General features: G+C 48.2%; 1 protein-coding gene across 3 annotated transcripts in view; it reads left to right on the forward strand.

Annotated features, from left to right (window-relative positions):
* Nucleotides 1-6,866: 6,866 nt before the first annotated feature.
* Nucleotides 6,867-17,466, forward strand: part of GASK1A (golgi associated kinase 1A) — a 63,037-nt gene continuing 52,437 nt past the window's right edge. For all 3 annotated transcript variants that reach the window (XM_049693646.1, XM_049693645.1, XM_004277884.3), the window contains exon 1: nucleotides 6,867-8,694. In XM_049693646.1, the coding sequence (XP_049549603.1) occupies nucleotides 8,692-8,694 (3 nt within the window). In that variant the 5' untranslated portion in view covers nucleotides 6,867-8,691. The remainder of the gene's footprint in view (nucleotides 8,695-17,466) is intronic.

Here is a 17,466-nt window from a genome sequence, read left to right on the forward strand (position 1 = left end):
AAGTTAGACTCTGTATTACAATGTTGCTCAGCTCTGTGGTGATAAGATAATAAATCTGAAATAGCCAATACTCACCTCGTTGCCTACACTTGGAACACAAGATAAATACGTATGAAAATGAGACACTGGTTATCTTAACCCTTTGGTCTGGACCAGGGAACTAGCCTTTAAATGTGATGTGTCCTGCTTGGCTGAGCTGTGACTGTTTTCCAGGTGAGAACTAGTGGTAGAATTTCAGGGAAAAAAATACAGTCGTGACATAAGCATGGATCCTTGACTCCCCAAGTAGTAATAAGCTTAAAGAATATGTCTTATGTAAGTTATTTCTTCTCAATTCTCACAGAGACTGTGGAATAGAGAGGGAAGGCATCATTTTATATTTGCTTTTATAAGGAATATAAATGTTAATTAGCTCGCCCGTAGTTACTGCTTTCTGGAGCAGTAATTTCAGACAAGGATTTTGAAATACAAGGTCAAAGTGTATTTAAACGTTTTAATAATGATTTCATTATTTTAACATTAAAGTACATGCTGACCATAAGGTGGTTTACAGCCTCATCCCTGGTCATGTGCCTTGAGTCTAAATTTTCTCTGACCTGCCATTAGAGACAAAGTTTAAGAATTACTGCATAAGGGATGCAACTCTTAATAAAACAAGGTCCTAATGTTCCAGAAACAAAAGGAGCCACCTGGAGGGCGCAAAGGGCAGTGGGACTGGCAGGCCCTAACTCGCCCCTCTATAATTTGTTGTCTTTCCCTGAGAGTTACTGAATTTTCTCCTCTCTGACAGTGTGTCTGACCCCTAGTTTACTCAGATATGGTTCCTCTCTAGCCAAGGCAAGGACAAAAATCCATTTTACACTTTTCCCCAATTCCATGAGTGGTAGAGCCTAGATTTTGAGGCTTACTTTTTCCATCTATAAAATGGAGACTATAACAGCTACTTGTGGGGCTATTATAAATATTTTTTAAAAAATTAAATGCGCGTGAAAAAACCTTGCACTATACACCTGATCATTGTGGACGCTCGGTAAGTGTAGCTAATTACTCGTTGAATTCATCCATTCTGGAAGTTGATATAACTGATATAGACTTCGAGCTTCCTTTAGGCAAGGGTGACTAACCCCCTGGCTTGCTCCGTACTGTCCCAGATTTAGCACTGAAAGTTTAGCATCCCAGGAAACCCCTCCTCAGGACACAAAAAGTCCCAGTTTTTGGTGATGGATGTAGAAGTCTGGGGGAGAATATAGAACCCCACAGGGCTACCTGAAAAATAGGGGCCGAAAGCAATGCTATTTTTAGTGTCAGATGGATATGGCGTAGATTATCTGCCTTCTGTAGTTGCTGTTGCTTATTTTTTCCCCTTACCATTGATGCAGGCAACCATGATTTATGGTTCACAAAAATGGAGCATTCATTGTAACATCACTCCAAATGATGTGACTTAAACGTCCACCTTAAGAGTGTTGTAATCAGGAGCACTAACAGTCTATTTTACATTTTGCTTGTGAATTAACTATTGGACTTTGTATTGAGATAGTGCTAGTTTAATTTTTGACACTGAATATCATGACCATGTTTTCTAAGAGTTCAGATAATGAAAGCAAGAATGATTATCCTACCAATGCCAGTATGACACAGACATCACTAAAAAAGAAGGCTAAATGACTTATTTTTTTATTGAGATATAGTTGATTTACGATGTTGTGCCAGTCTCTGCTGTACAGCAAAGTGACTCAGTTATACACATACATACATTCTTTTTTTTATATTCTTTCCCATTATGGTTTATCCCAGTAGATTGGATATAGTTCCCTATGCTATACGGTAGGACCTTGTTGTTTATCCATTCTAAATGTAATAGTTTGCATCTACTAACCACAAACTCCCAGTCCATTCCTCTCCCTCTCCTCTTCCCCCTTGGCAACCACAAGTCTGTTCTCTATGTCTGTGAGTCTATTTCTATTTTGTAGATAGGTTCATTTGTGGCATATTTTAGATTCCACATATAAGTGATATCATATGGTATTTGTCTTTCTCTTTCTTAGTATGATAATATCTAGTTGTATCCATGTTGCTGCAAATGGCATTATTTCTTTCTTTTTTATGGCTGAGTAGAAGTCCATTGTATATATGTACCACATCTTCTTTATCCATTCATCTGTTGATGGACATTTAGGTTGTTTCCATGTCTGGGCTATTATGAATAGTGCTGCTATGAACATAGGGATGCATGTATCTTTTCGAATTATAGTTTTGTCCAGGTATATGCCCAGGAGTGGGATTGCTGGATCATATGGTAATTCCATTTTGAGTTTTCCGAGGAACCTCCATACTGTTTTTCATAGTGACTGCACCAACTTACATTCCCACCAACAGTGTAGGAGGGTTCCCTTTTCTCCACACCCTCTCCAGCATTTGTTATTTGTAGACTTTTGAATAATTAGTGATGTGGAGCATCTTTTCATGTGTCCACTGGCCATCTGTATGTCTTCTTTGGAGAAATGTCTATTAACATCTTCTGCCCATTTTTCGGTTGGGTTGGTTTTTTTGGGCTTTTTTTTTGAGTTGTATGAGCTGTTTGTATATTTTGGAGATTAAGCTCTTGTCAGTTGCATCAGTTGCAAATATTTTCTCCTATTCCATATGTTGTCTTTTCATTGGTTTCCTTTGTTGTGCAAAAACTTGTAAGTTTGATTAGGTCCCATTTTTTTTTTTGTGGTACGCGGGCCTCTCACTGTTGTGGCCTCTCCCATTGTGGAGCACAGGCTCCAGACGCACAGACTCAGCGGCCATGGCTCACGGGCCCAGCCGCTCCACGGCATGTGGGATCTTCCCAGACCGGGGCACGAACCCGTGTCCCCTGCATCGGCAGGCAGACTCTCAACCACTGCGCCACCAGGGAAGCCCCATATTATTATTTTTAAATTAAATCTAGGTAATATCTGTTTAAGTAGTCCTATTACATTTCTGTTATCTTTTTAAGCAATCTTACATTTATATAGCTTAAGAATATACAATGATATAGTTTATATAAATATCCAATAAAGAGTTTAAATAAATTACTATATGAGAGGAGAGAAAGAAACCAAAATTTTGTTATATTTTTCTCACATATTTTTCATTGCTACTAATTACTATTGCTAAGTAGTCCTATTTTTGTTTTGTTTAAATAATAGAATTTATGAAACAAAAATAAATAATATAGAATAATAGATAATTTAATATGACATCTGTTTCTATATTTTTATGTTGAAGTAATAGCACATATATGTATAATAATTTGTTATATATTATGTTATTATGGGACTTTTTGGTATGATAGGGCTTTTTTTCTGACCTGGGAACCCTTTTGTCCTAGATTGACTCTGCAAGCGCTTGGCCCTCCTACCTGTATGCCTCAACTTTTACTATAATAATGTCATGGAACAAACTTCTCTAAGACTCAGTGATTTCCAGCCGCAGCGTTTATCCTCATGCCTCTGGGGCGGCTGGGTGTGACTCCAAGCAGTGAATTGGGCTCAGGTCTGTCCCACGTGTCTCATTCTAGGGCTCAGACTAGAGGGTAGTGGCTACCCAGGGCTTGTTCTTTACATGGTGAACCCCCAGAATGAAAGCCAAGTGATGCTGCACAAGCAGATATAATGCCTCTACTTGCTCGCATTCTAACGGTTATGGTGAGTCCATGGCCAAGCCAAACGACAGTGGCACAGACACATGCTCTGCTCACAGCAGGGCGAAGGGGAGTGAATATTTGCTGAGCGATAATCAAAGCAATGCCAGCCCCCTGGGAAGAGCTTCCTGTGGGCCCCACTCAATGACTTCCATTTACTTCCCATCGACTGTCCCTTTTCGCAAGTGGGGTTGTGAAATACGTAACTCTTTTGGCTGAATATACTGCTGCCCTCTAAAATACAGGGGTTCGGTGAGCAAAGATAAAAAGAGAAAATGTAAACTGGATGTTAGCCACAAAGGAAGCTTCTTTCTTATTCATTCATTCCTTTATTCATGGATTCAACAAATGTTTTTGAAAGTTTGTCATGACACAGGCTTTGTTCTGGATGATGTAATTTATATGAACCCATTATATGGTTGTAGGAATCCAGGGAGGTGGGCTGGGCAGGGATGATGGTTCTTATTTGTCAGGCGAGGAACGTGAAGCCATTGGAGCAGAGTTGCTTTACTGAGTACCCATAATTGGTGAGCGGCAGATTCATTATTGAACCCCAGTCTTCTCTCTTATTCCTTTATTCAAAAGCATTTACTGAGCAGTTACTTGGTGCTAGGCAAGTGGACACAGAAGGCCCAGAATGGTCCCTTCCTCTAGGGAGTCCAAGGTCCATGAGAGAGACCAACAAGGTAATAACTTCAGGGAACATGCTGTGCTGGGTCTTCAGAATAGAGAGGATTTGGGGGTGGGGGTGAATGGCGGTGGAGGTGTGTCCGGTTAGAAATGAGTGTATCAAGAAAAGGCTTTGAGGGACTTCCCTGGTGGCACAGTGGTTAAGAATCCGCCTGCCAATGCAGGGGACACAGGTTTGAGCCCTGGTCCGGGAAGATTCCACATGCTGTGGAGCAGCTAAGCCTGTGTGCCACAACTACTGAGCCTGCACTCTAGAGCCCACGTGCCACAACTAATGAGCCTGCACTCTAGAGCCCACGTGCCACAACTACTGAGCCCACATGCCACAACTACTGAAGCCTGCGCGCCTAGAGCCTGTGCTCTGCAACAAGAGAAGCCACCGCAATGAGAAGCCCATGCACCACAATGAAGAGCCGCCCCTGCTCGCCACAACTAGAGAAAGCCCACGCACAGCATCGAAGACCCAACGCAGCCAAAAATAAATTAATTTAAAAAAAAAAAGGCTTTGAGGTGGAGGGAATTGCACTTAAGAAGGTTTAGAAATGTGTAAGAGGCCTGAGAGGTCATCAGAAGTCAAACGCTGAAGGACCTTGAAAGCTATGCTGAGGAATTTGCATTTAATCCCAAGAGTTATGGGGAGCAGGCCAGTGGCAGGTCCACATTTACATTTTTGTAGTGATGTGCAGGATGGATTGGAAGGAGCAAAAGCAGGGCCTGGGAGTCCCTCTAAGAGTTCTGTGAGTGAGACAAGAGTTTGGGTCAAAGAAGTGGCAGTGAGAATGGATAGGAGAGAGATTCCAGAATCATTTAGAATGGCCATTTAGACGTGGGAGCCAAGAAAGAGGAGTTGCTTAGCTCAGCAGTTCTCAGCCTGGCTGTGCTTTAGCATTAATTATGGTGCTTAAAAAAATGGATAGATTCTCAAGCCTTGGAAATTTTGATTTAGTAAGTCTGAGTTGGAATGAGACATGGAACCATACCAAGGAGTGGGCCAGTTGTGGGAATTCCCTGGTGGTCCAGTGATTAGGACTCCTCGCTTCCGCTGCAGGGGGCACGGGTTCCATGCCTGGTCGGGGAACTGAGATCCTGCAAGCGCAGGGCACAGCAAAAAAAAAAAATAGTAGCCAGTTGGGCAGCTGTCTGCGGTACCAATTTATAAGGAGCTCTAAAAGTCATTAGAGCAAATTGTAAGTCTGACTCCTTGGGAACGGTTAAGGTGAAGATAGATTCACTCCGCGATGAAGTAGGAAGCTCTCTCTGGTGGAAATAGTAAAATATTCCTCACTAGCACCAACCTGTCTCAGTTGAATGTTTCTCACTTGCAAGCTCCACTGTGTAACCAGAGGCCCTACCAGTATCCTGGGAGCAGCCAACTCTCAAGCAGCCCAAGTTCTGAAAGTAAATACTGCCTGGAGAGCTGTTTCCTAGAAAGGAGGGATTCATTGGTTGTCTAAATTTAATATAACTTCATAGGATTTCAGAGCTGGAAGGAATCAGTGTCCATTAGGAGTTAGTGAAGAAAGGGAAGGCAGGAGTCTAGGCAGGATCTTGTGGAAGGCAGGTGGATGATTGCAGAGCCCACGTGCGTCCCCAGCTGGATAGCTTATCTGCTTCCTCAGCTGTGGTCATTCCTGGACACTGCTCACGGTCATTCTGGGTTGTAAAAGTGGCAGTTGTTCATTTACGAATGGAGTTCCTACATTCACCATCTGGGTAGTTGATCCTTCTCTGAGCAGAGTATCAGGTGAACAGAATGGTGCTGAGCTTGGGAGTCGGGCTTCAGAATGTAGGGTTTTCACTCCCTGTTCGTATGCGACCCTTCACTTGTCTGGACCAGGTCCTGGAACAGCTTTTCCCAAGGGTGTCCCATGAGTCCTGAGAGATGACTCCTCTGAAAAAGAGTTCTACATCCAGTAAACCTGGGAAAAACTGGGCACTATCCTCCTGTCTCAGAAAACCTCAACATATATTAGCATCAAAGGCTCTGGCAAGTCCTATTGCCAAAAACAAAAACAAAGAAACTGTGCTCAGTGTTCTCAAACTTGACCAACAAAATCCCTGCCTTTAAAATTCCTTTTCTATATAACAGATACATTCTGTAGAAGACCACAAAGCTCTTTGAAAACATTAAAGAAATGTCTCTGTTCTACTCTCAAGTACAGTGTTTTTCAAACTATACTCAGTAGTGGATGTTAGGGAAATAGAGTGATTAGAGACCACCGTTAAAAATAATTAAGATGTGGCTTCCCTGGTGGTGCAGTGGTTGAGAGTCTGCCTGCTGATGCAGGGGACACGGGTTCGTGCCCCGGTCGGGGAGGATCCCATATGCCGCGGAGCGGCTGGGCCCGTGAGCCGTGGGCGCTGAGCCTGCGCGTCGGGAGCCTGTGCTCCACAACGGGAGAGGCCACATCAGTGAGAGGCCTGCGTACCACACACACACACACACACACACACACACAAATAATAATAATTAAGATGGAATAGAATTGAACATATTGGAGTGCACTACGGGTAACAGTGATTTATAAAACTTTGTTTTAGTTACGTTTGTACGTGTATGTTTGTGTAAAAGGTCATGACAAAGAATGTACATCTTATGTGGGTTGCAGTCAGAAAAGGAGACTCAAAAGACCACATCGTCTCCCCAAACATCTGGAGAGAACACAAAAAAGTTTGTACTGTCTGTCCCTCTCCCCCGTCCTCTACATTCCTCAGCCAGCACTCAGATTCTCAGTTCTCTCCGTCCTCCCTATGCACAAATAAGCTTTGGTTTTCAGCACCGCATCCTGCCTCCTGTTCCTGGCTTATCGATTTCTTCCTCTTTCTCACGTGCTCTAGCAAATAGACTTTGGTTTACTAAACTACTAACTGACTATCTGGCCTCAGGAAAGTCACTTCAACTGCCTAATCCTCAGTTTCCTTATTTGAAAAATGATGGTAATAAAATTTCTCTCTTAGGATTGCTTGTGATGATGAAATGAAATAACCTCTGGAAAGCATCTGGAACAAGATAAGGACTGAAAAAAATACTTTCCTTTCCATCTGTTGTAGCCCCAGCATACACACACACACACACACACACACACACACACACACACACACACACAATTTAAGGAGACCCTCTTAAGAAGCACTGTCATCAGTGACAACCTCAAAGCATTCTGTAGCAGGGAACTTCTGGGAACATACCAGTTTTTGTCCATCTAATATGGTTTGTACTAGTTTCAATCTTGGAGGGTAATATTTTAGCCTGGTTCCCAGATTCTCTGAGTCCTACTGCTGACACTATCCCCACCTCCACCTTCTTGCCTGCAGGCTGTTAAGAATCCTGAGATACAACGTTGGGCTGCTTAGGGACACTGGTCTCAAAGAGGTCCAGGCACTGGTAGAAGGTCACTGAGCTGTTTACAGAGGGGCCAGCCCCCAATTCCAGGGCTATGGGCTCCAAGCCCAGTCTTCTCTCCAACAAGGAGCATGAAGACCCCGGGGACACAGGGCCCTGCGTTCGCATCCTTAGCAGAGAGGTTGGTATCAGTGGCTTACTGCAGCAACTTAAACACTGATTAGTTCTCAAGGAGAAAACCTGTTCATCGTTAATGATCTTAAGTGGTCAACGGATCCTCCTTCCGTGTTTCCTTCCAAATCGCCCTTGGGGACTGGGCCCAAGCAAGGCTATGAGATGCCAGTAAAGTTGTCTTTCTGAGGCTTTGCAGGGGAAAGCGATAGTTTGGGAGACCCTCCGCAGGAACCCCCGGGTTGCCAGGGGCTCACGGTGCACCGCACCCCTTGGAGGAGAGATCGAGGCGATGTCCCCAGGCCTTGCGCAGCGCCCCTCGCCCCCCAGCCTCGGCTCATCACCCAGCGGACCGGCGGGCGGGGCCCATTCCTTCCTAGCACCTGGGCCCCTGCTTCAGGCGGCTGCGGCTGCTCGAGCCCGGGGCAGGGCTTTTATTGTGAAAGGAGCTCCCCCCTCCCGCGCTTTCGGGGAAGTGGGGAGGCTGGGCCGGGACTCGACGCCAGGACTTTGCAAACTCTGCAAACGTCCCTAGCTGATTGAGGAGGCTCGAGGCTGCGGGAAGGCTACCGCAGAACGACAGATCCCGCGTGTGCATTCTCCTAGACCTCCTCTAACGAAGCCTAACCTCAGAGCATCCCGCCACGCATCGCCTGCCCCGGAATTGGCCGCTAGAAAGCTGTGGCCCCTCGGTCCGGATCCCGCATCCCGGGAAGCCCGGAGAGCCACGGTGCCGGGGGCGGGCCGGGGCGGCGGGATGAGCTGGCGAGCAGGCTGAGCGCGCCGAGGAGCCGGTCCAGCCACCGAGGGGGACATGGTAGGAACCACGGAAGGGGACGCGCGTGTGGGGTGGGCACCCAGACAGGTGACCGTGGGAAGCGCCCCCGCTCCGGGCGCGCGGAGCCTGCGCAGCCTCCTGGGGCCAGAATTGTTCCCCGAAAGTTGCAGGAGGGCGGGGACTTAGGACGCTGGCAACCGGCTTTTCTGTTTGCCTTGGGGGGGAGGACCGTAATAAGGCGGCTTTCTTTCTGGACCTGCACACCCTGGCTGCACTGTAACCCTCTGGCAGCGCTGCACAAACTCCATCCAATCCACAACGCAGGGAGAGGAGAGGATTCCGTGGGACACCCAAGGCAGCCTTTGGAGTCACTTTATTCCTCAGAAAAATGCGTGTGAATTCTGTATTAGCTTATATCTTAGCCATGTTTTAATATTAAGAAGTAATGCCTTGGGACTTTCCTGGTGGTACAGTGGTTAGGAATCTGCCTGCCAGTGCAGGGGATGGGGGTTCGATCCCTGGTCCGGGAAAATCCACATGCCGCAGAGCGACTAAGCCCGTGCACCATAACTACTGAGCCTGGGCGCTAGAGCCCGCGAGCCACAACTACTGAAGCCAGCACGCCTAGAGCCCGTGCTCCGCAACAAGAAAAGCCACCACAATGAGAACCCCGCACACCGCAACCAAGAGTAGCCCCTGCTCGCCGCAACTAGAGAAAAGCCCGTGCACAGCAACGAAGACCCAACACACACAAAAAAAAAGGAAGTAATGCCTTACACTTATTACCATAGAATTAATTTGGCCCTGGTAAAGTTCAAATGCCTGTCTCCCAGTGCCCCATTTCCCACCACCTCCTGGGACCACAGGGCAGGTATGGGAGCACTGGATGGCCTGGGGCATCATTCATGAAGCCAGGGACCTTGTGAACAGTGGCCCTTCCATCGATAAAACTCACAAACACCAACAAGCAGGAAAAATAGACCCTTTAAAAATGTGATCCGGGCAGCTTAAAGCACAGGTGCAGCCTCAGGAAAGCGGCTTCCCTCAGCACTGGCTGCTCTGGTCAGCTCTGCTTCCAGGTAGAAGCTACATGAAGCTGCCAGCCCCCCACCCCTCCTGCAGTTCACCGTCCTTCCCCGCGGGCAGGGGCTGGTGTCAGCGACTAGGATGACTTTGAACTCTGAAGGAACCCAGAGGGGCTCTCCTGTCTGCTTCTGTGGACAGCCCTCCCCCTCCCCACCCCAAGCTCATAGAGGGCAGATTGGAGCTCAGGGGAGATTCTCCTCAAGGAGCTTAGCTGTGGGGCTGGAGTTGAGAAGGTGCCCAGAGATTCCCCTGTAGGATGGATGGTCTCTGGGAGAATAGTTCCCTGTGTTCCAGGCTGTCCTGGCAGTGTCAGAACCAAAGGCAGGAGCCTGGTCACCAGGAGCGGGGGCCTATGAGGCTGGGTGTGTGTGTGTATTTCACTTTACCCCTGCATGACACCTTCTCCGCAATCCTCAGAGTTTTTTGTTTTTTGTTTGTTTTTTCCCCTCAAGGCTGCTAAAGAGGAATTAATAATGGAATCTTAAGGTTGGAAAAGGGGAGTGATCAGAGGTACAGGATGTGAAAAGCGTGGAGATTTTTTTTACCACAAAATTCCCTATTTGGTGGCCAGAGTGTTTCCAGAAGAGAGTACGGGCTAAGGCCACCCACTCAGGGCTGTTACTGCTGTCTACAGGAGTATTCTGTCCATGGCAGAGCCTCTCAGGCCTCCTGTAGTGGAGGCCGGTGCAGGAGGGAGAAGATACCTGCCTTCTGCTGGGGCAGCCTCTGGGCGCCACAGTGATGTGATTGCTCCACTGCCAGGGTGGGCTTCCTGTTTCCGTGAGCCAGCAGCCTCCTGGCTTCTCATCCTCAGTTCTGGGGTGTGTTAGGAAGAGGACTTGAGTCAGGATTTCACTGTGTCTGGGTGCACTTGCCAGAGAGAGGGGCCTGATGGGCAACCTCTGACAGCAAAATGGCCTTGGAGATCTGAAGGTTTCCTTTGCTTCTCCCTCTGAATGAAGGGTGTTGTGGTCCAGAGGCCTGGGGGCCCAGCATTGGCAGGAACCAGTATAGGAGGAGACAGGGGACCAGGAGTCCTCAGTTTCTTCCTCTGTAAAATGAGAGATTAAACTAGATGTCCTTTGAGGTGGCATTTAGCTCCAAAAATGGATGATGCCTGAATAATTCCAAGGTTGGACCCCAGCCCTGGTGTTGACCTCTTCTCGGGTAGCTAAGAGGGTGTGAGGGCGAAGTGGTTCTCAGCACTGACTCTCAGTGCTCCCTAGACCAAATCCAAGGTGGGACCCAGACCAAGAAGTTTTTAAAAACGAAGTCTCTCTAGATGATCGCAGTATGCAGCCAGGACTGAGAACCACCAGGGCTAGAGGGCTGAGGGAACAGAAACTGCGCCTACCCAGATGTCCCTGCATCTATGGAACTGCTACTCTTTGAGATAGTCCTAAAATAGAAGGCTTTGGTGAACTTCAGCTGGGAAATGATATATGTTATATGCCCCTCTTGGAGGATCTTTCCACAGAGAAACTTCTTTTAATTCATTAAAACTGAGACGTGAACTTCCCCAGCTTGTTTGAATATTCAGTAATTCCTTAACGCCATCTTATTACCGATCCAAGGTACCTAAAATGGGAAAGCCTGAGTTAGAAATATAAAAAGTCTGGAATCCTTAAATGTCTTTTTTGCAAAAGTGAACATTGAGCTGCGGGACCTGTAAGGGCATTTTTGATCATCATGAAGGGGCTGTGAGTCTCTGCCAGGGCTTGGTGTGTGTATTTCTAAAGCTAAGAGTGGGACACTTGTCCCTTTCCTTACAATAATGGTGGGAGACTTGATGTATGCTGAACACTTTGAACTTGGATGAAAAATATTGATAGAAGAAGTTAAGACTATTACTGCCAACTTAAAAAAAAGTTTTCTTTCTGGTCCTTGGGGGATAAAAAATATATATGATAAAAAAATATACGAAATATAATATATTTTATATAACAGCCATACTGCCAACTTCTACAGGTAACCTTGGTTATCATTTTGGTGTATCTTCTACTCTCTTTGAGTATTATTTTAAAGAGTTGTATACCAAACATGCAGTTTTGCAGTCTGATGTGTTTTACTTCACTTTTTGTCAAAGCAAGTTTCCATGTGTACATCTCTAAAAAGATCTTCATCGCTGTACTTTCAATGCTCAATACCATGATTTTGATAATCACCTCCCTGCGTGTGGACTTCAGGTCATTTCCACTTTGGGGCTGTTTTCAGTGGCATGGGGCCAGCTTCTGATCATCCATGGAAATGGAAATGGGGATCTGAGTGCCTGGTGAAGTGGCACAAGCACAAATTCCTTCAGCCTCTTCGTCAAAAATTTTACTGCAGCCATGCTTGAGGGCCCAGAGTGTGGGTGTAGGAGGAGTTTCCTCTTGTCTCTCTTCACTCTACTATGAGCATGTCATCACGCAGGCCGTGGAGAGAAGGGGGTTCCAGGAGAGCCCACACATAGGTCAGTTCTCCTCGGAAGAACCAAGACCTCAAGCCCCTGGAGGTTAAGACTCAGAGGGGAATCTCTAGGTGAAGGGGCTAAGGCCAGAGAAGCGGTGTGACCTTCTCAAGGCCACTCAGAGCCGGGCTAGAGCCCAGGTCTCCTAGTTCTTCACTCCCCCACCCCAACCCTACAGGTTCCATCAGACACTGTGGCTTCTTCATATTCTTGAGGCCTTTGGTGCAGCTTGGAGTGGTGGAGCAAAGGCACAGGGTTTGAAATCAGAACGAGGTTTGTGCCAGACTAGCTACCGTGCAGCTTTGAGTAAGCACTCTAGTGCTCTGAAGCCCAGGCCCCTTGTGTGTAAAATGGGCTTATACTAAGGGGTTGCTCTGAGGAGCAAAAGGAATCTTGGAGGTGAAACCACTTGGTACCCCAAAGGTGGTATAAGAATGGGGGTTTGACAAAGAACCCACAAAAATAAGTTTTCTTTTTGTCGGGACCTAAAACAAACAGTAAGGAAGTCATCGATGTATTTCATTCAGTACCTGACTAGGGGGTGCTTCTGGGACTCTAAGTGTGGAACAAGTGAAGACAGATTCTAACCTAAAGTAGTTTTCTTGCTCCTTTAGATCTCTCTTCTCACCAGGCAGGAAATACCCAGCCCGTAGGAGATGTTTGCCCTCTGTGTGCCCTGGGCCTCCTTGCTGAATGCTGGCTGGGTGAGAAGGCAGCCCCACTCAGCCGCAGCCCCTGAGGTCTAATGATGGGGTGCCCTGGGAAATCACCCTGCCGAAGGTCTGGGTGAAGCCCTCAGGTTCTCGGGCTCAGCCGGAGAAGAGAAGAGGTTAACCCAGTTTTGGAATCAGAACTGGGAATCAGGACTTCCAGCCCTTGGAGCCTGCCGGGAATTTGATACCCTCTCTTGTGGGCACCTCCCTCATGGAGCAGCTCCTAATACATACACAAGCCAGGTTCTATAGGGCTGGCTGGGGGGGAGCAGAGGGGTTTAAATAATCCACTGATCCCAACCTGACCAAGCAGGAGTTGGTCCAAAAACAGGGGGTTGGAAGGGGTAGGAGGGGGGTGGGGGAACTGATAGGCCTCGCAAAGAAGTGAGCAAAGGCCTTAGCAGTTTCAGGGGCCAGGGAGAGAAATGTGCTTCAGATGGGCCGCAAAGATGCTGACAGTCCCCTCAGAAGAGGTCTGGGAGGCTAGCCCTCCCTCCCTACCAGGGTGCTGACGTAGAAGCAGGGTGCTTCCGGTTTCTTTGAGGCCTGGGTGCCTGAGCCACCTGGGCTTTCTTTGCTTGGATTGTTTTTTTGATGTGACTGCTAAAGTGTTTCCATCTGGGGCCTTCGGGGTGCAATCCCTGTATTGTCTGAATGTGTCTACATAGGCCTGCGTCTGATGGGCCACCTGGCCTGAGAGTGAGGATGGAGCAGGGGTTTGTGGGTGACCCCCAGGCTGCCCTTCTCTGTGTGTCCCCCCTGCCGCACCATGTGCACATATTCTTGGAAGTGGCCTTGGGGCTCCAGAACTGCTTACTGAGAGGGAGCCAGAAGGTGCTTTAAGGTAGCAGCCGGTGAACTCAGAGGTGAAGGGGGGTAAGAGTGAAAGGCGGGGAGAGGACCTCCGCTGGTCTCCAGGCCTTGACTAGTTCTGAACCAACATGGGTCTCCTTTGGCTAGGGCCTGAGTCGTATTCCCTGTGGCTTTGGATTTTTTTAAAAATTAATTTATTTAATTTATTTATTTTTGACTGCATTGTGTCTTTGCTGCTGCACACGGGCTTTCTCTAGTTGCGGCGAGCGGGGGCTACTCTTTGTTGCGGTGCGCGGGCTTCTCATTGCGGTGGCTTCTCTTCTTGCGGAGCACGGGCCCTAGGCACACGGGCTTCAGTAGCTGTGGCACGTGGGCTCAGTAGTTGTGGCGCACGGGCTTAGTTGCTCGCGGCATGTGGGATCTTCCCGGACCAGGGCTCGAACCCATGTCCCCTGAATTGGCAGGCGGATTCTTAACCACTGTGCCACCAGGGAAGTCTGGCTTTGGAATTCTTGAGGGAGGTTTTTGGAGTGATGGAACTGTTGTGTCCTCATTGTGGCAGTGGTTCTATGCACATGTTCAGACTTATAGAACTGTATACAAAAATTTTAGTTTTACTGAAAAAATAATAGAAGAAATAGTTAAAAAATAAGAAGAAGAAGAGGGAAAAGCAGTCTAGCAGAAGGAACGACGTGAGCAAAGCCCTAAAGGCAAAGGTGAGCTATCAAAGTTGCCTGGGAGGGAGTTGGGGGAAACCTTCTGGAAATGGGGCACAAGTGGTGTAGCCAGGAGGGAATTGGTGTTATTATTCTGAGGACAGAGCGGGCAATGGAAGGACTTTGGAACTTGGAGAGGTGGGACTGTGTTTGCATTTTAGAGAGCAGTTTCCAAGGGAGGGGAGACTCCGGGGTGTTGCGTGGAGGGGGAGCGTCTGGGGAACGATTATGATCCCAGTGGACCAGAAGGAGGAATGGCCCTGTGGCTGGCCAGAGGGAGCAGGGGTGGGAGATATTTGGGCAGGAGAACCTCCAACCCTTGGCAACCTGAGGGCAAGTCAAGAGCAACTTCTGTTTCTTGCTCAGGCATCTGGATGCAGAGGTTTCTGTGCCTTTCTCCTCTCTCCTCATCTCAATTTTATTTATCTTATGGGGTCCTTTAACTAGTCACATTTAGAAGTAACCATGATATAGAAGGTACTTATTTAAAAATTATACTAACCATTTCAGCTGTATAAAATGGATCACTATGGTATATTCTTAAGAGCCACGGTGAAGTGTCTGACATTTCTCCCTTCATCCTCTGGATTGGTTTTGCCATTATAATCATAAAAATAGGCTAGAGGTAGTGGCAATGGTGAGTACGGTGTTATTTATGCCGCTCCAGCCGCCTTGCCTGCAGCCCCTGAGGCCCTCTGCCAGGCAGCGCAGCCACAGAGGTCCCCTTCCTCCTGGCCTCCAGGCCCTGCTGGAGGGTGGGCAGGGCTGCGGCTGCTCCATCTCTCCTGGCCAGCTTCCCTGCCTGCCATGGGCTTGGGCTTGGGTTTCTGCTAAGTGGCCGCAGGAAGGGCTATGTCATATGCTGTTTACTTGCGGCCAGTTTTTGTTTGGCTTTCAAGGGTATTTGCTTGCAGCGAGCAAACAGCTTCTTCCAGAACCATCTGGAGACTTCAGATCCTTCCATCTTGGCTTGGGCAGCATGGTCGTGGTTCCACGTTCAGAAGCCAAGTCGGGTAGGGGTTTTTACAAAAACGCCCTCAGCCAAAGAGCTGGTCAAAGACAGCAGAGGGGTTAGGGCTAGAAGAGAGAAAGGGAGAGAAAAAAGAGAAGAGTAACAGCTGGAGGTGTATGGATGTGAGACGAGTAGACTGAGGCTCAGAGACAAAAAGGACGGCCCCGGGGAGGCCCTTTCACCCCTCGGCAGGCGTGTGGAGCCCACAGGTGCCCCTCGAGGTCTGAGCCTGCCAGTCGGGGGACACAGGATCGGGGCTGCGCTGGGCACAGTGCTCCGGGCTGGATTTCAGCAGCGTGCTGCCCTCTGGCAGAGCAGTGATGCTCTCTGCTGGCCTGGCTGCCTAGGGCTGACGGCCACTGCCTCTCTGCGCTTCCTGTGTCCCCGTGTCTGCCCTGTGCTCCTGCCCGGGAGCTTTATCAGCAGAACAGACTTGGTCATCCAGCGGCTGGCCTTGCCTCTGTCCAGACTGGTTTCGCACCCATGCTATGAGTTGCCTTCCAGTGCGCTAGGTACCGGAGAATTCTCAAGACATTCTGTCTCTTATATCTCAGTCTCCACGTTTCCTGAAAGGAGTTTATCCATGAAAGTCCAATCCTCCATTCCAAGTTTCCTTCATATACACACACAGGCAACTTACACCTCCCTCAGTAATTTCTACAGCCTAAGTACTTAGTGCAGCAGTGTTGTGTATGGTCATGTTCTCATCTGGACTGTAAACTAAAGGCAGAGGCCGTGCCTTTCTTCTTCATTCTGGCCATGATTTAAAACTTGGCTTTAGTACTTTTAAATGCTTGGGGTCTTATTTGAGGTGGGAAGGGAAGACCCACATACAGTTAAACTTGTAACCTTAGAAGGTCATAATTTCAGAAAGTACAGGATCCGTAACCCCCTTCATCCTTTTCTCCAAAGGAAATGAAGGAACTCCAGCCCCAGTGATAATGTGATAACTGGTTTCCAGCCAGGTGGATGGAAGAGGCGGGGGGAGTAACGGACTCACGCTGTGCCCAGGCTGGGATGAGGGCTTTGGGTTGTGCTGCCTGGGATGCCTGGGCCCAGTGGAGGTGGAGGCTGCAGCCAGTTTGAGGCTGGGATGGCCAGTGAATAGGCCATTTGGATGCCCATCCCTGTGCTGGGAGGAGAGTGGGGGCAGGGCACACAGGCCTCTTTCTCCAGGACAAAGTGGCTCTGTTGTCTGTTCACACAGAAGCTCAGTGTGTACCTGTTGGGGGACCTGGTTCCCGGCTGGGGAACTGGCCACCGGCAGCGGTGGCCTCCTGGACAGTACTCCCTCCCGACCTCCCCTCACACCCAGCCACTGTCTGCAGGCCCCAGTCCGAGTCAGCTCCTACAGTTCTGTCTCCCCCTCCTCCCCCCTGCTCTCCCCACTTCTCCTGATGCCCTAGAGATCCTGTTGCAAATACAAAGATGCTATTGTATTCCTTCCTTTCAGAACATTCTCTCTTGAAACTCTAGTTTAAATCTCCTCATTTCCCTTTGGGAAGGGCGTAGGAAGGGCTGGGCAATGCCACCCTGTTCAGCCACTTCTCTGGGTGTCAGGAAAGCCTCCTGGTCCTTGTTCACATTCACCCATCTCCTGGGCAGTGGCCCAGGGTGACTGGGCTTAAACTGTAATTGTCACAATACCTTACTTGGTATGGTTTTAAAGCATGAAGGATTCAGAGGTGAGATGTAATCAGAATTGAATTCAAACCCTGCTTATCACCTGGGGCAAGTCAGTGAACCTTTAACCTCTCGGCCTCTGTTTCCTCTAAGATAACACTGCCTCCTTGTGGGGTTGTGTGTTCTACCTGTAATGAGCATAAAGCACCTCATACAGTAGTCATCAGCACATAGTAAGTGCTCAAGTAATGGGAGCTGTGGTTACCTTGTCCCTAGACAACAGATAGAAGATGCAGCAAGGCCTGGGCCACTAGGACTGTTAGTAGGATCCTTCAGTGCATCAGGGGAGCAGGAGTTGGGGGGTATCCTTGGACCCTAGCTCCCATGTAGAAGAGATTC

Source organism: Orcinus orca, chromosome 10 (assembly GCF_937001465.1).
Source record: "Orcinus orca chromosome 10, mOrcOrc1.1, whole genome shotgun sequence".
NCBI classification, from domain to species: domain Eukaryota; kingdom Metazoa; phylum Chordata; class Mammalia; order Artiodactyla; family Delphinidae; genus Orcinus; species Orcinus orca.